This window comes from Chiroxiphia lanceolata, chromosome 1 (assembly GCF_009829145.1).
Source record: "Chiroxiphia lanceolata isolate bChiLan1 chromosome 1, bChiLan1.pri, whole genome shotgun sequence".
NCBI classification, from domain to species: Eukaryota; Metazoa; Chordata; class Aves; order Passeriformes; family Pipridae; genus Chiroxiphia; species Chiroxiphia lanceolata.
Window position 1 is genome coordinate 153,410,611 of NC_045637.1, and position 23,258 is coordinate 153,433,868.

The following is a 23,258-nucleotide window of genomic DNA, read 5'->3' on the forward strand; positions in this document are numbered from 1 at the left end:
GAGGAAAACGGGGGAAAAAAAAAAAAAAAAAAAAAAAAAGAAAAAGAAAAGAAAGGAAGGGGGGAGGGGGAAAGAAGAACAAAAAAAGAGGAGAGGAAAAAAAATAAGAAAAAAGGAAAATATAAGGGGGGGAAAAATAGGAAAAGAGGGAAGGGGATGCAAGCGGCGCTGGCGCGGTGATTTCCTCCCCCCTCCACCCCTTCTTCCTCCTCCTTCTCTAAAAGGCAAAAAAAAAAAATAGAAGAAAAGCAGAAATAAGGCAGCCAAAAAAAAAAAAAAAAAAAAAGCCACCAACCCAGCAACCCACCCAACCCACCAATTCCTTGTTTTTTCATGGAGAGCACAAACCCCAGGCCAGCGGAGGAGGACCGGGACTCCTCAGCGCGGAGACCTTTGCATCAAAATGGTAGAGCCTGAAACCCCCCCTTTTCCCTTTTCTCCTCGCTTTTATTTCTCCCTTTCCCTTCCCCTTCCTTCCCCCGTCGCTTCCTCGCGCTCCCGGGGCTTTGCCGACTTCCCAAAGGCCTCGAAACTTGCCCAAATCCCGGCCAGGGCGGCGGAGGTGGATGCGGGAAGCGGGTGTGTGGGGGGGGGGGGGGGGGGGTTGCATGGGCGATGCTGCATCCACGCGTGGGGGGAGCACTGGGGGGGGGGGGGTGGCCGTGTGTTTTTTGGGGGGCACAAAGAGCGCAGCCCACCCGGGAGCTGCACTGCCAGCAGCTTCGGGGGGGTTTTGCGTGGGGTCCTCCCCTCGCGCGAGGGGAAAATGTGTTGCATTTGGTTAAAATGGCATTAAAAACGCCCCCCCCCCCTCCCCCGCCGCTTTGGGGTGGCTTGAGGGGGGATGGGGGGGTTTGGGGGGTGCGGAAGGGGCGTGAGGAAGGGTCTGATCCCCTCCTCCCCCCGAGGGGGTCCCAGCCCGTCTCAGCGCTCCCACCCGGGGGTCTCCGGGAGGATTTGGGGGACACACACACTTTTGGGGCCCCCAGGCCGGAGGATTGGCTGAGGGGAGGGGGGGGGGGGGGTGCAGGAGATGCCGCTTCCTCGGCCATTCCCATTCCCCGGATGACTCCATCATTTTGCCAATTCCTGCCCCCCCCCCGGCCATGGCTGGCTCCAGTCGTGGGCCCCCCCTTTTCCCGGGGGTCTGGGGGATACTGGGAGCACCCCGACATCCCGGAGGAGCGAGGCGGCGGGGAGGGCGCAGCATCCCACCCCGCTGCGGGCCGGGAAAGGGATTTTCCATCCCTGGACTTAAAAAATAACGATAATAATAATAATAATAAAAACATCCGAGCCGGGGCTCTCGCCTGCGGCAGTGACCTATTTTATCGGCCGGCGGAGTTTTTGGGGGGGGGTTACTCCGAGTTGCAGAGGGCAGGCCTGAGCTGGGAGGATCCACGGGAAATCCCCTGGGATGTGCCGTGACCACAGACCGCGGTTCCCGGTACCCTGGTGCCTCCCCATCCCTAAAAGTGCAGGGCTGTGATTGCCCCAGCGCTGGCTCCGTGCCCGTCATAACACCCCGGGAAAGTGTCCGAGCGGCTTTTCGGGAAGGGGAAGAAAGTGCAAGCTTGGAAAAATAAGGAAACAGCGTTGGCTCAGCGCAGGAGATGATGGACGGGATGGTGGGATGGGGCTCGGCACCCCCTGACTCCGAGACTGGGGGTAAACCGGCTGGGATTGGGATTGGGATTGGGAGTGGGAGTGGGAGTGGGATGGAGTTTGTGCTGGTCAGTCACACTCGACCTGCAAAATTCCTGCTGGCACGGAATCAGCTACTGGAACTGCCCCTGCATCCCATCTCCCAGAGGAGATGCTGATGGACCGGGGGACACGCAGGGGTGTTTTTGGGAGTGTTTCATTCCCTGAGGTGGGGAGGGAGATGCCCAGAGCCCACTCAAGCGAGCAGCCCTACGAGGAAGACGGGGAAAAGTTGGGAATTCAGCCTTTCCTTCCACACCCGGCCTCAGCAAGGACCAGAGGAAGATTTGCCTTACAGAGCAAAAATTCCTCCTTGGAAAGATAAAGAGATTTATTCTTTTTTATTATTTTTTTTCCCCCTGGATCTGTGGTGAAATCTCGCTGGATGCAAACATTCCGGCTCTGACCACGGAGTTTCCCTGAGGATGCAGGTTGGGATAAGCACCGCTCCGGGGCTTTTGCCGGGGTCCCCTTGGCTCCGCGGCGGAGCTTTGTTCTCCCTGTGAGGAATTAACGGCGTGTTGGGTTGTTACCAGGCGAGATAAACGGCCTTGTATTCCCGTCTCCCGTCTGCGGGAGAGGCTTGTCACCCCCTCCACAAAAATAACCCGCTGCCACCTCTGGAATTGGCTTCTTTGGAAAAGGGAGGGAGAAGCGGGAGGCTGCCTGCGAGCTGATTAAATATTGGTTATTTTTAAGATGCAGGTTTTTCTGATGGAGGAAAAATGGGGGGTGGGGGGTGGGGGGGAGAAACCCAACCTTTTGCAGATGAACTGAATGTGTCAAAACATCAGAGGGTCTTTGAAGGTTTTGGGGGAATTGCTGATTTTCCCGTCCTCCCTCCGTGCTCCGGCTGGAGAAGGAAACTGAGGGCTCTCCCGCTTTGCTGCATTTAAACCTTTATAGATGGGGACGTGCTGATGGCCATGACAAAGTGCTCTGGGAAGAGCAAGAGGTGAAGTTTTTAATCTGCTGCCACGTTTGCCTGGCCCCAAAAAGGGGGATACCTGGATCCTCCACGTGCTTTGCATCCTGGATGTCCCCTGGCATCCCACGGGTCCCTGTAAGGCTGGAGGAGTTGGTGGGGAGAGTGAACCGAGGGTCAGGCTCTGTGCCTCCTAATTTTCCCTTTCTTATTTCTAAGGGGAACACGTTGTGTTGTGTTGCTGGAGTGGTTTGGGCAGGGCAGGGATGGCTCTGTTGGGTTTCCCACACGGGGACACTGAGAAATTGTCCCCACATTCTTCAGGGCTGCTGTCCCTTCTTCAGCCAACCTCGGTGTTCTTCCACCTCTCCTGGGATGGCCTTGGAATATGGGGAAAGACTGGCCATGGCAGTGCAGATGTGATGGGTAAAGGACTTAATTACAATAAATGATCCCTTTTTTTGTTATTATTTTTACGATTCTATATTTTGCCTGGAGCCAGGGCCACTGACACCCTGTCTGAGTCAAAGCCCTGCTCCCTGAGGTGCTGGATTTGCTGGAAAAATCATGATAAAAATGAGGCATTTTAATACATGTTCATAAAAAAATGTTTAAAGCGTGAGGTAGGAAGGACCTGGTGCACCCAGACCCTTGATCTGGGCAACTGGATCTAATGGAATGTGCCTCTGCCCACAGCAGGGGGGTTGGAACGAGATAATCTTTAAGGTCCCATCCAACCCAAACCGTTCTATGTCTGGACCAGAGGAGCACAAGTGGTGCTTCCCAAAGAGCCCCAGTCAAGGCTGTGTTTAGGAAAGAACTGGAGATGGGACCATCCCTGGAGTCAGTGCCAGGGTTTGGAGGGGATCCTCCAGGATGGAAAGCCCTACCTGGGATGCTGGGAGAGGTTCAAGGTTGAACAGTTTTGTGGGCTGGGGTTGGGTTGGAAAACGTTGTGCTTGTAGGTTTACTGGGGGCTGGGTGTGAGGCAAACCTTGGAAGTGACATATCCCACCTTCCTGTTGACCCACCTGGAAGGTCGTGGTGGCTTCCACAGGGATGGGAACTGTGGTGCTGGGCAGGGGATGCTGCCATCTGAGGAAAGCCTCGGGGAGCAGTGCTTGGGAGGAGGTTCCATCCATCCATCCATCCACCCACCTTACTTCCCGAGGATCTCACCCTCTTCCCGGCCATCGTGTGGCAGCATATGGAAGTGGTTCTGGCTCAGGGTTGTGATGCCTCCAGACTCTGCACAAGTGACACAGTGGCTGCCCCGCTGCACCGTCCATGCTCCTGGCACCGAATTTGGGGGTCCTGGGGGTGAGTCTTATGACCCATGTGAGGATTCGAACATCGCCTGCCCTGCTGCATCCACCCCCTCCCTCGCTGGCAGTGGGACATCCGTGGGGTCTGAGGGGCTGATTCTCTTCCCCGGCTCCCCCCGGGCTGGGCAGCACTCGGAGCCGGCCCCTGGCGCAGCCGCTTGGCCGCCAGCCCGGCTGGGGAGGTCAGCGCTGGGTTTTGTCCTCGTTTCCTCCCTGGATCTTCACTCCGCCTGTTTTTCCCGGGCAGGGGAGGGAGGGGGACAGTGGCTTTGCGTGTCTGCGGATCCCCCGGGCTCGTCCACCCGGGCAGCGGCTCCGCGGGAGGTCCCGCATCCCGCAGGCAGGAAGGCAGTAGCCCATCCCACCCCATCCCATCCCGCCGCCTGCTCCCGTGCCAGGGTGGCGGCTCGGGGACATCTCCATCAGCCGGGTGTCACTGGCTGTGCCAGGCGCTGGCGGGGACCCCGCGGCCGGGCTGTCCTGTCTGTGTTTGCCAGGAGGACGCCTGCTCTGCCCAAATCCAGCAGCGTCTCCTCGGGGTTTAACTCCAGACCCGGCTCCGGGCTTGGCGCAGCTCTGGAATTACCTGCAGAGCTTCTGCACCACGTGCTGGGTCTGGCTGAGCTGCCCAAAGAAATCCCTTTCAGCCCTGACCGAGGGGACAGGGACAGACAGATGGGTGCATCCAGCCTGCTTTGGTGCCTTCCCAAGGGATTGGGATTTGTCCTGGGCTGGAAATGATGTGGCATTGCTGAAGCCTCAATATTTTTGCAGCAGAGGCTGTACCTGCAGAGGGGATGGTGCTCGACTTCACATGTGCTGGGATGGACTCTCAGGGCTTGGCATTGCCCTTGCTGTCACCCTTGGTGGGACAGAGGGATGGTGGCATCCCCCAGGAGCTGTGTCACCTCACTGGGCCGGTTTGGGGATGGGGGGTGACAGCAGGGTTGATGTCCATCCATCCTTGGAAGTATCACTGTGGCTTTGCAGCTCTGTGTGTGAAAGAAAAGGAGAAAACCATCCAGAGAGGCTGGTGGGGTTTAAAAATTAAAAAAAAAAAAAAACAAAAACCACATAAAATAAATGAGAAAGCACCAAGCCATTAACCCTCTGTGGGCTGTGCTGTCAGAAGCCAGTGCCTGCTCCCAGGGGAGCGAAGCCTCGTGTTGCTCATCTCACCTCATCCCCCTGCTCATCTCACCTCATCCCCCTGCTCTCCCCACACTGCCAAGAGGAGAGAGAAACCCAAATGAATCTTTCCCTCATTTGCAGAGGTGTCCCCTTGGATGCAGGGAGACAGGGATGGGAGAGGGATTTGCCCCTGTTCCCTTGTGCTGAGGACAGTCGTGGTGGGCCCGGTGCTGCTGTGCCAACTTCCCAGGCTGCTCCTGGGAAAAACTCGTTTGAGCCAAAGCCTGTAAATGCTGGGTATCATTAACAAAAAATTAAAACCAACAAAATGGGAGGGGAAAAAAAAAAAAACCTGGGAAGCATCTGACTGTCCCACAGCTGGGTTAATGTTCTCTTTCACTTGTGCAGAGGCTGGAAGGTGTTTTTTGGATGTCTGACACCCCGGGGTGGGGAGAAGCTCTGGGAGAATCTCTGATCCCCTTCCCCTTGTTGCTCTAACAGGTATACGGCTCTATTTTAGACACATAGGGGAAAATCACCCCTTTACGTGGTGTCACCACCATCCCAAAGGTCATCCCTGGCCTCTGGAGGTGGGATGGGACCATCCCCGCTGAGCGCGCAGTGCCGCTCCGGCAGCATCCCGGTGCTCCCAGCGATCCCAAGGGCAGGATGCCGGCGGTGGGCGCTCGGGGCCGTGCCGGGGCCGGCGCCTCGCCAGGCGGGGCTGTGGCCGAGCTATTGTTTTCCCTTCCTGCTTGTTTTTCCGGACAACCCTCTCCTAATTAAATGAAAACACCCGTCGGTCGGTCGGAGGAGAAGCGAACAAATCCCACCCCCGGCGCTGTCCCGTGCCGGGAGCACCCACGGGAGAGATCCCCGGGGAGGGAGGCGGCAGCGGGGCAGAGCAGTGAAGGTAGGGAGTGCTGGGATGTGGGTTATCCCTCTGCCATGTTTCCCATGCGTGGCCATGGTCCAAAAATAGGTGGTTTGGCAACGGGATGTGCACGGGCAGCGCCGCTCGTTCTGGGACGGTTTCGTCTTGGTGTATCCCGGTTTTGGGAGTCGTGGGAAGGCACAGGCGTCACGTTATCCTTAAAAAACCCCTCTGGGCGGCCTCAAAACCGTGGAGAAAGGGCTGGAGGTTTCATCCAGGGGTCTGGAAAGCAGAGGGCAGATTGTAGGAGACTGAGGATTAAAACTGAAAGCACGAGCGTTTGGAATTTTTAATGATACCCCTTTGTATCATTTGAAATAATCTGTAAAAATAGGTCTATTAACATTATTTCTTTCCCCAGCAAAAGTCAGGCTTTGGCATTAAGTAGTCTCAGCCAAGCTCTTTCCCCCTGAAGTGCAGCCATGTCCAAATTGAGAGGAGGACACGGGGTTTTTTGAGGATCAAGTGCTGACATCGTATTCAGCTCCTTATTAAAGCACTTTTCCTTAATGCAATTTAATACTGAAGGTCAACAGTAAATGTTTTGGTGGCTGGAAAATGATAGAGAAAAGCAGATTGCCTTTTTTCATGGGTGTTTTGAGGGTGAAAAATTTAAAGAAATCCTCAGATTTTGTGCTGGGTGGAAACTGGTTCCTGGGCACTTGGTCTTAACTGTTCTGCTTGAGGGTGAAGCAGGGGTTTGTCACCACCTAAATGTGCATTTTATGCCCCCAAATCCCCCATCCTGTGGTATTTCAGAAGAGAATTATGGTCCTTGATGCTCTGGTCATGAGGCCAACAGACATGGAAAGAAGGAAAGAGAGAAGGAAAGAGGGAAAGAAGGACAGAAAGAAGGAAAGGAGGAAGGAATGAAAGAAAGCAGGATGGAAAGAGAGAGAAAGAAAGAAAGAAAGAGAAAGAAAGAAAGAAAGAAAGAAAAGAAAGAAAGAAAAGAAAGAAAGAAAAGAAAGAAAGAAAAGAAAGAAAGAATTAAAGAAAGAAAGAAAGAAAAAAGAAAGAAAGAAAAAAGAGAAAGAAAGAAAGAAAGAAAGAAAAAGAAAGAAAGAAAGAAAGAAAGAAAGAAAAAGAAAGAAAGAAAAGAAATGAAATGAGGGGCTGGTGAAGGTCATAGATGGTCTTCTGGGGGCTGAGGATTTGGGTATTTAAATATGTGAGAGTGGCCTGACCTGCTGGTCCCTTGGGGAAGTTTGGAGCTGCAGGAACATTTAAGGATCTGACTCCTAATACCTGCTAAGAGAAATAGCATCTTACCACAGTACACTGATTTAAATCCAGCAACAGACACCTTTCAGGGGAGGAGATGAGGTGGTGTTGGGACTGTTTAGGGAAACTGAGGCACGTTGGGGGTGGAAATGGAGCTTGGGCTCCACCTCTTGTAGCAGGATTCTTGGTGGACTTGCTGGAGAGAGGCTGCCCTGATCCAGGGAGCTCAGCATCTGCCTTGATCACCATTCCTGTATCACTCATCACCCATCCTTTGGGCTCATCCAACCCCCCTCCCCATCCTCCATCCACCCTCCTGCCCCGGTGGCCGTTTTGGGATGGGGCTTTGGCAGCATCACTTGAAAACACTTCAAACAGAGCTGGAGGGCAGGGTCAGGGCGGGGAGGCACCGCCAGGCCCTTGGGGTGGGGAATTCATGAACATGACTTCATGAACATGCTGCTTTCTAATAATTTTTAGGGGGTGTTTTTTGGTGCCAAGACCCCGCTCAGAGGTTGGCTCTGGGGGGGTTTTAGGGTTCACTCCGGTTTTATGCACCCAATCAGCACCCCGGACTGGGGATGGAGGTGGGATGGGTGACCTACTCCTGTGTTCCTCCTCCTGTTGTCACGGCACTAAACCATCCGGGGTGGTGATGGTGGAAAAGAGCAAAACTCTGATTTTTTTTTTTTTTTAATATCTCTATATATTTAGTAAAAGCATTATATATATATATATATATATATATAAATATATATATATAAAAAATATTTGTGTTTTCCCAGAGGCAGAATACCGACTTTAACCCTCCCATTAATCCCGATCAGTCAGGGCTCCTCTGCTCCAGCAGGGGTGGGAGCTGCCGGAGGGGGGAATTTTGGGGCAAGTTGGGGTCTTTCTCGGGATCTCACCCCGGCAGGCGCCTCTTGTCTTGGCTGGGGCTCTGCCTCCGGGCGAGCTCACGGAAAGCATCTGAGAGCAATAAAGAGCAAAAGCCTCCCGCTGACAAGCCCGGGCTGAAGTCACCGGCGGGACGCGGCCAAGACACGCATTGTCCTCGCCGCTGCTGGGACTGATTAGAGCCGCCTGGCAAAGCCCGGCTCTGGGTGAGGGATCGGCCCCTTTTGCCAAAAAACCTCGATCCGGAGGAAAAAAATAAAAAAAAAACACACCCGGCTTTTGTTTTCCAGGCTGGGCCGTGCAGAGGCAGAGACCCAATTCCCCTCGTTTTGCACCCATTTCTCCCCGGCCGACGCTCTGCTTCTCCCCATCCTACAGAAGGGATGGAGGTGAAACGAATCCCAGTAGGAAAACCCCGAATTCAATTTATTTTTCAGGAGAGAACCTGGCAAACTGCTCCTCTGAATTCTTGCTGCCTCTTCAGCGTTCGATATTTATTGGATTTTTATTTATTTTCTACGTGTCTTGGGGGGGGGGGGCTGAGCCATCCAAGATCTCATCAAAATGTCCTTGGCAGTCACTAGACTCGGGAAAGGGGAGGGGGTGGGTGGATATTCCAGCTGGGATGCAGCATTTTGTAACAAATACACATGTAAAGTGTTTCTGTATTTATGTGTTTATGTATTTTTAGATATAAACAGTTTAAATGTACATAAAGATGAATGTATAGAGCATTAAAAATATAAAATGCATATATAAACATATATAAAATCTATATAATCCCCCCTGTTTTCATACCTCTTTGCCCCACTCCAGGCTGCAGAGCCAAGAATTTGGAATAGAACTGCTTTTTTCCCTGGGCTTTCTAGGGCTGCCAGGACAACCAAAGCTGACATCCCTGTTGGTCAGATGAGTTGGTGGTGGAGCAGAAATCCAGTGAAAATGAAACATTTTGGTAGAGAGGGGGAAGGGTTTTTTTTGCTTGACGAAAAAACAGAGAAGAAAACACCCTTTTCTATTATTTAAACATTTTTGTCTGTGTGTGCTTTTGCCTTTGGCTCACAAAAAAAAACAAAAACAAAAACAAAAAACAAAACAAACAGAAGACAAACAAAATGTGTCTTGCTGGAATTTGTGTGTTGATCAAGAGCTGCATTTTGTCCCAGAAAAAGTGGGAGCTGAGAAACTCTTCGTGGAGCAGGAGGTGCGGGATAAACCCAGTAGGCTGAACCCTCCATCTCTGTGACTGTTCTGCACCACGTCCTTTGTCACGTCCCACAATGGTGGGGAAAGAGGGAATTAACAAGCCCAGATCTGCCTCCATCCATAAACTGGGTGTTCAGCAAGGGAAGCAGAGAGAAAAGATATATCCCATCTGCTTTTAATGCAGGACAAAGGATTTAGGGTATGGGATATCCCTTGGGTTTGGGATGAAGCTGGTAAACCCATTCTGGGGCTCAGGTATGACCAGGAAAGGTGATGAACATCTGGACCGTGCAAAATACATGTGAGCCCAATTAAATACCCAGCAAACACAGCCTGGGGAGGGTTGACAGTACCAGCATTTCCCAGCCTGGGCATGCTGCTCCCTGATTTGAATTTTTCCAGGTAGTGCCTTTCCCCAGGTAGTTGAACACGGTATAAAAAAGCACATAAATCACCTCGGTGGGTATTCAGCAAATATCAGAGGATTGTACTGTCTGTACAAACAGGGAGGTATAAAATCCTAATTTCCTTCTATTCGGGGTTTTAAATCTCAGCTGGTGCCTAAAACTGGCTTCCTGTGTGGGGCAAATGTCCCCCCTGGGGTCTCCATCTGGTTCAGGAGGTCAAGGCATCCCCTCTCCTGTGTGACATCTCCTCTGTGTGAGTGTGGACAGCTGAGCCTGGCTTTGGACCTCCGTGCCCAAAGGTGGGGTGGTCGTGGTGCCTCCTACCCATGTTGAAGGGATATCAGTGCGTGCTTGTATGGCCATGACCTGCCCTTTCATTGGGGTTTCCTGCTTGGTTGAGTCTCCCGGACTCAAGCTGGGGGTGCAACTTCTTGATTGGTGTCTTCAAGCTGGGCCTGGTGGTAGAGCTTCTTGGTGTTCCAAAGCTGGGCCTGGTGGTGGAGCATTTTGGTTGGAATCTTGAAGCTGGGATGGGTGGTGGAGTGTTTTGGTCGGCATTTCCAAGCTGGGGCTGGTGGCGGAGATTCATGGTTGGTATTTCCAATCTGGGGATGGGGATGGAGTGTTTTGGTTGGCATTTCCAAGTTGGGACAGATAGTGGAGCATTTTGGTTGGTATCTTCAAGCTGGGGCTGGTGGTGGAGCTTCTTGGTTGATATCTCTCCAAGCTGGGGCTGCTGGTGAAGCTTCTTGGTTGGTATCTCCAAGCTGGGGATGGAGTGTTTTGGTTGGCATTTCCAAGTTGGGACAGATGGCGGAGCGTTTTGGTTGGCATCTTGTAGCTGGGTCTGGTGGTGGAGCAGTTTGGTTGATATCTCTAGGCTGGGTCTGGTGGTGAAGCTGGGGCTGGTGATGAAGTGCTTTTCATTGGCATTTCCAAGCTGGGACAGGTGGTGGATCATCTTGGTTGGTGACTCCAAGCAGGGACACGTGGTGGAGCTTCCTGGTGTTTCAAAACTGGGTCTAGTGGTGGAGCCTCAGGGTTGGCATCTCCAAGTTGGGGTTGGAGGTGGAGCCTCAGAGTTGGCATCTCCAAGCTGGGGCTGGAGGTGGAGCTTCTTGGTTGGCATCTCCAAGCTGGAGATGGGGATGGAGTGTTTTAGTTGGCATCTCCAAGCTGGGGATGGCAACGGAGCTTCTCAGTTGGCATCTCTGTCTTGGGATGCACGGCCAGGGATGGGTGGCACATCCAGGTGGGCGATTCTGGGGGGGGAAAGAGCCCCGTTGAACGATTTTATTTCCTTCCTCCCCACAGCTGATAGTCGAAAAGACGACTGACTACCCTTCTGCTGAGTACTCCCTGGTGGAGGATGTAGCCCTCCACTTCACGTGTTTGATGGACAGACTGAACGAGCAGCGCCTCTTTCAGCCGGACCTGTGCGACGTGGACATCGTGCTGGTGCAGCACAAGAGCATCTTCCCGGCGCACAAGGGGGTCCTGGCCGCCTACAGCCAGTTCTTCCACTCCCTCTTCACCCAGAACAAGCAGCTGCAGCGCGTGGAGCTCTCCCTGGAGGCCCTCACCTCGCAGGGCCTCCAGCAGATCCTCAACTTCATCTACACCTCCAAGCTGCTCGTCAACTCCTGCAATGTGCAGGACGTGCTGAACGCGGCCGCCGTGCTGCAGATGAACAACATCGTGTCGTCCTGCCAGGACCTGCTGGACACGCGCTCGCTCAGCCTGGCCACCGACATGGCCCTGCCCGCCGAGGGCTGCGCGGGGCCCCCGCCCTACTACTGCGAGATCAAGCAGGAGGTGGACGCCCCCCACCCCAAAATCTACGCCCGGGAGGGCAACGACCCCTTCTCGGTGCGCGTGGAGGACGGGACGGGCGGCGGGACGCTCCCCGCCGGCCCCGCCAAGCAGTACTACAAGGAGGAGAAGGATGGTGGTGCCGGCGCCGTGTGTAAGATGGAGGGGGAGGAGTCCGAGGAGGACCTGGACAGCCAGGGCTCGTACAACCGGGAGCAGATCATCGTGGAGGTGAACCTCAACAACCAGACCCTCAACGTCTCCAAGGGCACGGAGGGCAAGGCGGCCGCCAGCGAGGCGGCCGTGATGGGGCGGCCGGACGGCGACGGGCGCGACACGGAGGAGGACGGGGAGGAGGAGAATGAGGAAGGGGAGGAGGAGGAGGAAGAGGAGGAGGATGCGGAGGTGGGTGATGAGGAGGAGGAGGAGCGCAGCGAGGAGGAAGACCTGGAAGAGACGACGGAAGAAGAGGACGATGACGATGACGATGAAGATGCGTCGGAGATGAAAAGAGAAAAGGGTGGGCAGCCCCGCCGGGGCAGCCGGGCCTCCAAGGCCACCAAACCCACCATGGCAACCAGGTCCCAGGAGATGGCCAAGGTGGAAGAGGAGGAGGAGGAGGAAGAAGAAGGCCAGCGAGGGAGGAAGAGGAAAAAGGAACAGGACGGTTTGGGGCAGAAGGTGAAGCTGGAGGAGAAGCAGCATTACCCGTGCAAGAAGTGCCCCCGGATCTTCAACAACCGCTGGTACCTGGAGAAGCACATGAACGTCACCCACAGCAGGATGCAGATCTGTGACAAGTGTGGGAAGCGTTTCCTGCTGGAGAGTGAGCTGCTCCTGCACCACCAGACCGACTGCGAGAAGAACATCCAGGTGAGCCAGCCCCATCCCCAGGGCAGGGACATGAACATCCCCCCAAGGGGGAAATATCTCACCAAAGGGTGGAGCATCCCACTGGGGATGGACATCCCACCAAGGTGGGACCATCTCACCAAAGGAGGAGCATCCCACCATGATGGGACAACCTGATGGGGGAGGGACATCCCAAACACCATGGAGGTCATCCCACTGAGCTACGTTATGGGATGGGCTCATGCTTAGGTAAATCTGATGGGAAGGAACCTTCCTTCTCCCATGACTCGTATTCAGGCTCAGGAGTGTCCCACAGTGCCATGGGATTTGTGCAGGGAGATTATTCCTTCCTCCTTGGCTGGTTGGGTGGAAACATGGAGTTAATTTTAGAAGAGTTATTTTTCTTTTGAATTGATTCAGTTAATCTGGATAAAACATTGTGAGACCCTGATGGAGACACGCTCCAGCCGTTCCCACCCAGGCTGAACCCAGTTTAGCTTAATTTGAAGATTTGCTGACAGGAGTCAAAATGGTTTTAATCTGCCTTTTGTGCTTTTTTTTTGGTGGGTATTAGCAAATTTCCGAAAGCATTTGACATCCCTGAGTGGCTCAGGCTTGCTGTGTCCTTCCCCCTGTGATAAAGAGATCCTGTGTTTCAAATTGCTCAATCTGTGCAGTTTTGGGGGGGACAAGGAGGCACCCCATCAGAGCAGCAAATGTGTGTTCCTGAAGGTCCCTCCATCCTTTCTCCTAATCCACAATGAGCTGTTTTCCATGACGCTGCTGCTGCTAATTAAAAATATCCCAATTTCTGGAGAGTTCATCCATCATCCTTCCAGCCAGTGACCGGATTTTAAATGATCTCCCAGCTCTCCTCGAGGAAGGGAACACAACCCAAGTGCTACTGGAGTCCTTGGCCAATGGCACCCCAAATAAAATAGGGAATGAGGCAGATTTTGGCCTTAGGGCATGCAGGGAACAGGGAGGTAGGAACAGTCTCAGCTCCCAGGTGCAGCACTGCCTGCACTGACCCTTCAGTGCATATTCCTGGAAAATTCACAGCGCTGAAGTTGCTTCTTTTGGAGGGTTTTTCCAAGGATGGATGAGCGCATCTCCAGTACCTGAGTGGTGGTGGCTGTTTCAGAGCCTGTCATAAAGCCTGGGAAATTAAAAAGGAGTTTTCCCAGGACGTTTCCTCAGCCTCATCTGCTTTCCAGGTGGATCACATGGGGCTGTTACCTCATTGCTTTTTTCCTCCCTCCTTTTTTATGCCTTTTCCAGGTCATTTCTGAGTAGGATGAGCCACAACTGCCCCTGCAGTGACCTCCTTCTGTGGAAAAAGGGATCATTAACTCTCACTTAATTGAGCATTTTTAATTTGACAAATAGCCAAATTCACTCCGTTTGCTCTGGTAATATTGAATAACTTTATCAATATACCATGGAATTATGTCTGCACGGAAAAGAGATTTTTTTTTTTTTAACTTTATGTGTTTAATAGAGAGTCTTTATTTCTTGTTGTTTAACCAGATCCATAGAGGAACCATCTCTCTTATCCCAGTCAGCTCTGCTGCTTTCTTTCCCTGTTTTGTCCCCAAATTTCATCCACAGTGCTTTAGGTTTTAGGCATCATCTCACTCCCTGTGATCATTTCCCATCTCCCTAACATGCATCCTGCCTCCACCACCTGAAAAGCGATTCATCTTTTGCTTTGTTGGATTGTTCCTCAAACTCTTTTTTTGGTCAGCTTCTGTGTGGTTTTCCTCTTAACCTGAAAGGATTTATATTCTCATTTTTTTCCCCCTCGTTTGGATGTTACTTCCACATTTTTGAGTGACAATTTTCTGCAGTAACTGAGGACACAGAGCTCAGCCCTCCGGGGTGTTTGGTCCCAGCCTGAGGTTTTTCCTACCTCTGCTGCTTTCCCTCTACCTTTCATTTTAAAATTCCCCTGCAGCCTTTTTCATTTGAAGTGGAGAAAATGGATATTGATGTGTCTTTGATATCAGGCTCTAGTCCTGTATTTACCCTGAAATACCTCTTAAAGCAGAGATAAAACTGGAATCCATGGAAATACATACTCAGGAACAGTAAAACTCGGAGGAATACCTGTGTTGACATTTGAGCACGGCAGGATGAAGATGATGAGGGTTGGGAGTGGCTCTGTGACCCTAATTTTGCCCCTTGGGCACCTACATATAAATATATATGGAGAGATACTGTGATTTCACAGCATAAGGGTGTATTTTCAAAGGTATCACAGCAAAATTTGGTTGAAGTCCATCAATGAGCATCTGTTCCTCTGGGTAGGAGGGGAAGGTGAAGAAATCCCTCCCTGGGCCCACTGGTACCACTCAACTCTGCTGTTCTGAGGTGCCTCCAGGGTTTGAATTATTTTCTCAACACATCTGTGAGGAAAAGGGATAGTTTTATCCCTGTTGACCAAGAGGAAGATGAGTTGGGGAAAGATGAAGCGGAAAGAGTTGACCCTTGGGGGAAAGAGAGACCCTTAGCTCCTGGTAGGGTCCTTGCCTGCCATCCCTGTGCTCCAGCAGTGGTTTCCTGTGTGGACATCAGTGTTTCTCTGAGCACTGAACTGCCCTCACATGCTTCAAACAGATCTCACCCCAAAGCTGGAATTTTTTTCTTAGAACTTCCAGAGAAACACTGAACTTGTTGGAGCTGAAAAAAATCCCAACCAAAACTTCTTGGAAAAGACTTTGCACATTGAGTTGTTCTTCTTGTGCTGATAGACTGGTTTTTTGGGTCCATTTTGGTCCATTTGGACATCACAGATTCATAGATACGTTTGGAAAACTCATTCAGCAGTGAAGTATCAGTAATACCTGCTGCCCTGGCTTGGGATTCCCTTTGTTTCTATATTCTTTGCAGCCTTCTAATGCACAGAGGGTTGGGATTATTTTTATGTGATGGCTTCATTTAGGAAATAAAATTCCCAGCTGGGAATAGGGCCTTGGTGCATGAGCTGCTGTTTGCACAAGTCCTAATAGAGCCACTGATGGAGACGCCACGTCCTTCCCTGGGAGGACATTGTCCCTTCCTCATCCCATGGAGAGAAATTTGAGGTTTGGAGATTTTGGAGTGGCAAGGTCTGTGTCAGACTTGCTGGTCATTCTGACTTTTGATATCTCAGCTGTAGGTTTCACAGTGATGTTCCCTTTCACAAGATGAAGGTGGTTGCCCAGTGAGACGAAAATGCTGGTGTTGTCTGGGCACGTTCCCCTGCTTCCCTCACCATCCCCTCTCTCCTTGCAGTGTGTGACGTGTGGGAAGGGCTTCAAGAAGCTCTGGTCTCTCCACGAGCACAACAAGATCGTCCATGGCTACGCAGAGAAGAAGTTCTCCTGCGAGATCTGCGAGAAGAAGTTCTACACCATGGCCCACGTGCGCAAACACATGGTTGGTGAGTGCGGGCGGCACCGGTGCCACGGGGACACTTCATTAGGGTCTCCATCCAGCAGTTTGGCAGTGAAAGCTGGTTTTTCATTGCTCTTGGGTGTTTAGGGCTGGGCTTAATCTTGTGTGAGCTTTCTCACATCAACACCTCAAAATTTGGCCTGACGTTTGATGTTGAACCTGTGTCTGCTCAGTGCTGGGTGTGGAGCAATCGGGTGTGGTGTTGGAGAACCCCTTTTATTTAATTTAACCAGAAAAAAATAGTGCTCAAAGGAGGGTTTGAAGTGCAACCATCCTTCCCTTGTAAAATAGGACCAGGCCACACCAGCGCTGGGCTTTGAAAAGCAAATTGCACATGACAATGGTAGACCGGGTCCCTGGGCCTTGCAGGGACCAAATAGATCCAAAAAAAAAAGGAGGGTTTGGGCAAGAAATTAGGGAAGAACTTAAAATGTTGATGCTGTGCATCTTCCCAAGATGACTTTGGGTTTACTGGGGTTGGGCACTGGCGTTGGGAGAGATGACTGGGATGTGGGGAGAGGGATGGTGGAGGTGTGGGGAGAGGGATGGTGGAGGTGTGGGGACCTGACCCTGCCCCTCTCCCCCTCAGCACACACCAAGGACATGCCATTCACCTGTGAGACCTGCGGGAAGTCCTTCAAGCGTAGCATGTCCCTCAAGGTCCACTCGCTCCAGCACTCTGGAGAAAAGCCTTTTAAATGTGAGGTAAGGTCCTGGGTGTGGCCCCACCCCATATCCTCTCAAATGAGGACAAACCCGCTGATTTGGGGAAAGATCTTCCACTTCTTGAGGCTTCCCCCCTGCTTTGTACCAGTGCAGCTGCAAGGATGCTCCCACACTGTGAGATCCCTTCCTGGTTTGAGGGTTCCACCAACTACATGATGAAACTTGTCCAATACCCAGATCTTGTCCCCCCAGTACCTGGATCTTACATCCCACCCCAAGCCCATCCAGCCTGCAAACCCGGTTGGCTATGGCCCAAAAAACCACTTATTTGGGTTCTCTTTCGGGAGAAAAAAAGGGATTTCTTCACTGCTGGTGACTTGGGGGGAATGTGGGAGTGTTCTGGGCGCTGATCAGGAACTCATCCCCATCTCACCTCCTCAGAACTGCAACGAGCGCTTCCAGTACAAGTACCAGCTGCGCTCCCACATGAGCATCCACATCGGCCACAAGCAGTTCATGTGCCAGTGGTGTGGCAAGGACTTCAACATGAAGCAGTACTTCGATGAGCACATGAAAACACACACAGGTAAGAGCCCTTGACCTCGCCCCAAACTCCTGCGGTCAATCAGGAACTCTGGGGAAAGAGTGACGGGATGGGAGTGGCATCTGTGCGTGGATGGATGACCCAATTGCCAGGTCCTGCACTTTGGCCACAACAACCCCCTGCAGCCCCACAGGTTGGGGACAGAGTGGCTGCACAGTGCCAGGCAGAAAAGGACCTGGGGGTTCTAATCAACAGGAAGCTGAACAGGAGCCAGAGTGTGCCCAGGTGGCCAAGAAGGCCAATGGATCCTGGTCTGGCTGAGGAACAGTGTGGTAGCAGGACCAGGACAGGGATTCTGCCCCTGGACTCAGTGCTGGAGTGCTGTGTCCAGCTCTGGGCCCCTCAGTTCAGGAAGGCCATGGAAGTGCTGGAGCAGGTCCAGAGAAGAGCAAGGGCTGGGGAAGGGACTGGAGCACAAGTGCTGTGAGGAGAGGCTGAGGGAGCTGGGGCTGTTCAGCCTGGAGAAGAGGAGGCTCAGGGGAGACCTCCTCACTCTCTACAACTCCCTGACAGGAGGGGGGAGCTGGATGGGGGTCGGTCTCTTCTCCCAGGAAGCAGCAGTAGGATAAGAGGACATGGTATTGAGCTGTGCCAGGGGATGTTTAGGTTGGATATTAGGAAGAAATATTTTGCAGAGAGAGTCATCAGCTGTTGGAATGGGTTGCCCAGGGAGGGGGTGGAGTCACAATCCTTGGAGGTGTTTAAGGACAGACTGGACATGGCATCAGTGCCATGGTCTGGTTGACAGGATGGTGTTGTGTCACGGGTTGGACTTGATGATCTCAGAGGTCTTTTCCAGCCTGGTTGATTCTGTGGTGGGGGTTTGGGCCCAACCCCCAGCTTCTCACCCACGTTCTCCCACCCTCAGGCGAGAAGCCCTACATCTGTGAGATCTGCGGGAAGAGCTTCACCAGCCGCCCCAACATGAAGCGGCACCGCCGGACCCACACGGGGGAGAAGCCGTATCCCTGCGACGTGTGCGGGCAGCGCTTCCGCTTCTCCAACATGCTCAAGGCCCACAAGGAGAAATGTTTCCGCGTCAGCAACCCCTTGGCCTCGGACACGGCTGCCCCCCAACCCGCCACCAGCCCCGCCCCACTGCCCCCCGGCCCTGGCGTGTCCCCCCTGCCCCTGCCGCTGCTCCATCCTCTCCCACAGACCCTCCCTCCTCCTCCTCACCTACCGCCGCCCCCTCCCCTGTTTCCCGCGGGGAGGATAAATTCCAACAACAATTAGGTGCCCCCCACCCCGGCCATGCGCCTGCACGGACTGCTCTGCCCTTTGGGAATGCCTCCCCCCGGGGAGACAAGGCTTTGCTTGCTCTCTACCCCCCCTTCCTCCTCGTTTTGGGGTTGTTTTGGGTTTTTATTCCTTTTTCTCACCCGTCATTCTCCGCAGACAGGGGGAGCAGGAAGAGGCCCCTCCAGAGGAGTGTGGGTGTTGAGAGGGAATCGCCGTCCGTCCGTAAGGGTGTAGGTAAAAGCTGCCACTCTCTGCTTCATCTCCAGCTCCATCTTTGTCCTGGAATGCTGACGGGGCTGAGAGGAGCAGGATGCCCTTATATCTGGCGTTGAGAGAAAGAATTCCTGCCGGTGCATCGATATTTCTAAGCTGAAATCCAGTTAGTGGTGCTTGAATCCCTGTACTGTAAAGCTGGTCTTTCAAATCAGGCTCTTCTCCCACCAGGTTGAGAGGTGGCCACCATGGAGGAGCTCGGATATCCCCATTGGAAAGCCATCAGCATGGTCTCCTTAGCAGCCCTTGCCACATCTTCCTTCCCTGTGCCAGGTTTTCCTTCTCCGTAGGCAAAAGCACAAACACCCACGTTGCATCTCGGGGCGTCTACAACTTGCTGCCGGTTCATTTTTGGGGTGCCCTAAGTGTGCCGGGCTCCAGTGTGCCCTTTCTGCTAATCCCAGCGGGAGCTGGGATCCTGGGGATGCTCTGGAGTTGGTGAGCTGTCCCTGGGAGAGCTCAGATGGCTTCGGGACCGGCGGGAGAGTGGCCTGGGACAGAGGAGCAGGACGCTGTCGTTCTTCGGCGGAATCGGCCCGGAATAGTGCCTTAACAATTCGAATAACCCCTGAGTGGGGGGTGAGCTCCAGGTTGGGTCCCGTTGCAAGGTCTGGAGCTAAAGCAAGACCTCCTTCAGCCTGGTGACAATGTCCCATCCTCCAGCTTGTTGCCTGCATTGCTCTCCTAAGATTGGCCTCTCCTTGTGGGTTTGGTATCTACTGCCCTACCCTGGTTTGGGGGGACCAGAGGGGACCAGTGAGGGCTGCAATTGTTTTGGTGATGCCCTGAAGTTTTGGTTAGTTGAAGTTGCTGCAGTTGAGCTGGTCTTTGTTTTCACTTAGGAATAATATGCCTGGCTTCATGGCAGAGAAGAGGAAGGCTTTGCTGTCGCCCTTTTTTTGGACACTGGGGTCCCAGCTGGGTTTCTCACTGCTTTGCTTTGCTCCAGGGTGTCACGTATCGGCCTGGCCAGAGTTCTATGGTCTCCTTGCCTGGGAAAGTGTCCCCTTTGGGGCCAGAGAGCATCCAGCACAGGCAGAGAGGTGGGGTGTGTTGCAGCTGACTCCTTGCTCCCAAGGCCAGAATTGGGGTCAAATATGGACACGGATCAGGTCATGGAGGAGATGGTGAGCAGAGCTCTTGGTAAGCAAGAAGGAAGAGAGGTCCCTGAGTGGGCTGTAGGAGCCCTGTCTGATTTGCACCTTGCTCTGGGTGAGAGCAGAGCACTGGGGATAATGAGCCACACCAGGCTATGTGAAAGGTCTTGGTGCTTCACCTCCTGGACCAAATCAGCAAAGCACTTGGGCAGCGTTGAGGCTGCCCCTGCAGAGATGGGAGGAGTCAGCCCCCTGCTCAGGGGCTCTGCTGACCAGGAACATGCAGGAGCCTGACAGGGACAGGACAGGGGAGCTTCTGCTGTTGTGCTGAGTGCTCTTTGAGGAGATGGGTCAGCCGAGTGCTGTGCCCTCCTGCTGAGTGGTGCCCACCATGCCTGACATCTTGGGGAAACTGGCTGCTCTTGTGGATGTTGGCATTTTGGAGCAACAGATTGCTTTTGATCCCCATGTTGGCTGGGATCCTGTGGATCCCCCAGCACCTCACTCGGTACCAGTGAGCTCACCCCCATCTCCATCTACTTCAAGTAAAAGGAGGTTGCCATGGCAGAGCTGTTTCTCCATATCGACCTTCTCAGTGGGTTCCAGAAGCTTCCCTGCCATCCTCCATGACCCTGGGGCTCCTTGGAATGGTGTAAAGCCTTCTCAAACACAGACCCATGAGGAATGGGGGCACTCAGCTCTTGGGGTCGTTGGCTTTCTGAAGGGACCATGATCCATACTGGGAGATGATTGTATTAGAGAAGCATTCAGTGATACCTGTGCAGGTGTTGGAGTGGTCCATGCTGTCTCCTCCTTTACTGCCTCCCAGATCCCCCTTAGGTTTCCCAGTGCCTCTTTCCCCTCATGCTCAGCCCCGAGATAGGATGGGAGCACTCTGCCCTGAGGGCTTGGATGGGCTGCCTGGCTGATAGACTTCTCCCCCCCAAGTAAACACCCACGCCAACATCTGCTTCCTTGTACCACTCGCCTGGAGGTGGCTTTCCCTGTTCCTGTCCCAGTTCATCCTCTCCCAGTGAGGACCTGCCCCCCTTGGACATCTCTGTGAGACGAGAGCACTTCACTGAAGGTGGAAGCCCAGCGGAGAGCCCAGTGACTGACCCCAGCCGTGCCCCATCCCCTTCGAGAGCCACTTGGAGACGTCGAGATGTGACCATGCACACAGCACTTTGGAGAACTAGATCCCTGCTGCTCCCTCCCCTCTCCAAGGCCCGGGCAGTTCCCAGGAGTCCTACAAGGCCTCCAAGCCCTTTTGTCTACACCCTTACTCAGCCCCAGTGTGTCTCCATGTCTGGTTTTCATTAGAGTACTAAGAGCCCAGACGAGTCGCTCCCGCAGTGCCTCGTCCATCCCGGATCCATCCCGGATCCATCCCGGCCGGCCCTGTTGCACCCGCTGGGCTTGGACGGGGCACGAGATAGGGGAGTCGGGTCCGTCGCTTTCAAGCTTTTTACGTTTTACTTTTTTTTTTTAATTTTTATTTTAATTTTTAACTCTTGCACCTTAATCTCTCACACCCCTTCTCCAGCAAGACCGCGGAGACAAGAGGGGTTTGTTTTCCACGGCGCAGTTCACGGACACGCCGCAAACGCAATGTCCAGCCAATGACTTCTTGTTTTTTGGTTTTTTTCCCCTCTCACCCCTTCATTTGAACTTTTGGGGAGGGAGGGAGTCGTGTGGGGAGGGTCCTTTTTTGGTTTTTTTTGGTTTTATGTATCCCAGGAGCCTGGTAGCACAGACCAGTTGGCCTCACACCCCCGTGAGGCGTGGCTGGCCCTACGGACCACAGCCATAACCCCGGCGCAGTGGGACGGACGGACAGACGGACGGACGGGTGGGAATGGCTGTGACAGTGCAATAGAGATTAGCATCCGCTGCTAGACAACTCCACTGAGTGAACTCTTGGTTTGCCCGAAGCTGGGAGGGAGGGAAGGACGGACAGACAGACGCCCCTTGTTCGCACGGACGGCGAGAGCTTCCCCACACGCAGCCCTGCCCGGTGACACGGAACCACGACGGGAGTTGGGTCGGACTTGCAAAGGAAGAAAATGATAGTTAAAAAAAAAAAAAAAGCAGAAAAAAAAAGCTAAAAAATAGGAATGAGAACAACCTCAGTAGCATGGAACTTGAAGGAAACGAATGAAACCCCAAGCACTTGCCTCAAAACTAGTTTCTCATGCCTGGTGTTTGGCTCTGTATTATTTTCTGGCATTCAGTATCGGTTGCCCAAACATGCCAAGTTAAAGAGTGTATTGGTGGCTCTACTAGTGTGAACAAACTAAATGAAGCACTTTATTCTGTATAGATAAGGGAAGGCGGGGAGGGGAGGGGAAGCTCGGATGCTTTTCGGAAGCGTCTTAAGTAATGTTCTAGGAAATGTATTATTATTATTATTATTATTATTCTTTTTTTTTTTTAATGACCATGTGTAATCAATATATGTTTATCTTTAACTCCAAGTACAGCAATTACTCTCTTTGGGACAGTGTGAGGAGGGGGAGGCTGAGGTGGTCGGATCAGCCCATCACCACGGTGCCAGCTGAGGTGAAGCGTTGTCTACTGCAGGAACGGGCGAGTCTTGCTTCGTTGAGGGCCCCGCTGGCCAATGTCCAGGAGGTCCCAAGAGGTTCATCAAAGCCACCTTCCAGGGCACGGCTCACAGCCAGCCATTCCCATCCCGAGCCATCTTCTGCCTGGGGGTGCCGGGGCTACTCTCTGGGCCGCCCACAAGCGCAGCGAGTCACGGTAGGGTGGGCTGGTCTGGGCTGTCCCTCAAGGCCACATCCTTGGCCACGCTTTGAAACCTGCTTCTGGCCTCTCACCGAGGCACATCTCGGGGCTTGCTGAGCTCTGAAACTGGTGAGAGGTCAGAACTGGGCCTTTCCACTGCGTTCTCCCAGTCTGGAAGTGTTATGACTGTTACCAAAGAGGTTGCAAGTGGAAGGACTGAATCAATAAACAATTTGTCTTTTATAAAAGAAAACCTAAAGATCCACCACTTTCTTTGTTACCTTAATTTTGCTTTGCCTTCTTCTATTTTTTTTTTTTTGTTGTTGTTGTTCTTTTGAAAGCCTTTTTTTCAGGCAATTGTGTGAGGAGTCGGAGGCAGGCAGGATGGGCTTCCTACGGAATGTTGACCACTGCCACTGCTTCACATGTGTAGACTGTGTGTTGGGCTTGGTGGGATGTGTGTGTGAGACAACTAGACTGTTGCGGGACCAAGAAAAAAACAGCTTTTTAGGGAAGGGTGGTGAGGGGGTAGTGGAAGGGATTCAGGGATTACGGCCCCTAAGGGTGTTATAGAGCTGAGGGCTGAGCTCCCGAGTCCTACTTGGCTCCATGAGGTTTGTGTGAACTGTGACCTGGGGCTCTCTGAGCTCCTCTATTGGCAGTGGAGAAACCAAGGAGCCCATCCAAAAGCCTTTATTAGATTAAATTGGAGATGTGGGAACCTCACCAGCAACACCAGCACTGATATTGGGAAACTAATGGAAGAAGAG

The 23,258-nt window shown here is 52.9% G+C and overlaps 1 protein-coding gene across 4 annotated transcripts; it reads left to right on the plus strand.

Moving 5' to 3' along the window:
- The first annotated feature begins 280 nt into the window (after nt 1-280).
- On the plus strand, nt 281-22,741 carry ZBTB47 (zinc finger and BTB domain containing 47). 4 transcript variants are annotated; one of them, XM_032704622.1, is made up of 6 exons: nt 281-406; nt 11,071-12,441; nt 15,697-15,844; nt 16,448-16,563; nt 16,966-17,110; nt 17,997-22,741. In XM_032704622.1, the coding sequence occupies exons 1-6, from the start codon at nt 404-406 to the stop codon at nt 18,362-18,364; spliced, it is 2,151 nt and encodes a 716-aa protein (XP_032560513.1). In that variant the 5' UTR covers nt 281-403; the 3' UTR covers nt 18,365-22,741. The 4 variants fall into 4 exon arrangements, with proteins under 4 accessions (XP_032560513.1, XP_032560523.1, XP_032560534.1 ...); XM_032704632.1 differs by lacking the exon at nt 281-406 and adding an exon at nt 684-1,668; XM_032704643.1 differs by lacking the exon at nt 281-406 and adding an exon at nt 1,696-3,055.
- Nucleotides 22,742-23,258: the final 517 nt, after the last annotated feature.

Bases quoted from the DNA above. Each gene is read 5' to 3' on its own strand.
- ZBTB47 (XM_032704613.1), top strand. The intron at 15,845-16,447 runs GTGAGTGCGGGC...TCTCCCCCTCAG, and splicing joins CGTGCGCAAACACATGGTTG to CACACACCAAGGACATGCCA. The intron at 17,111-17,996 runs GTAAGAGCCCTT...TCCCACCCTCAG, and splicing joins GCACATGAAAACACACACAG to GCGAGAAGCCCTACATCTGT.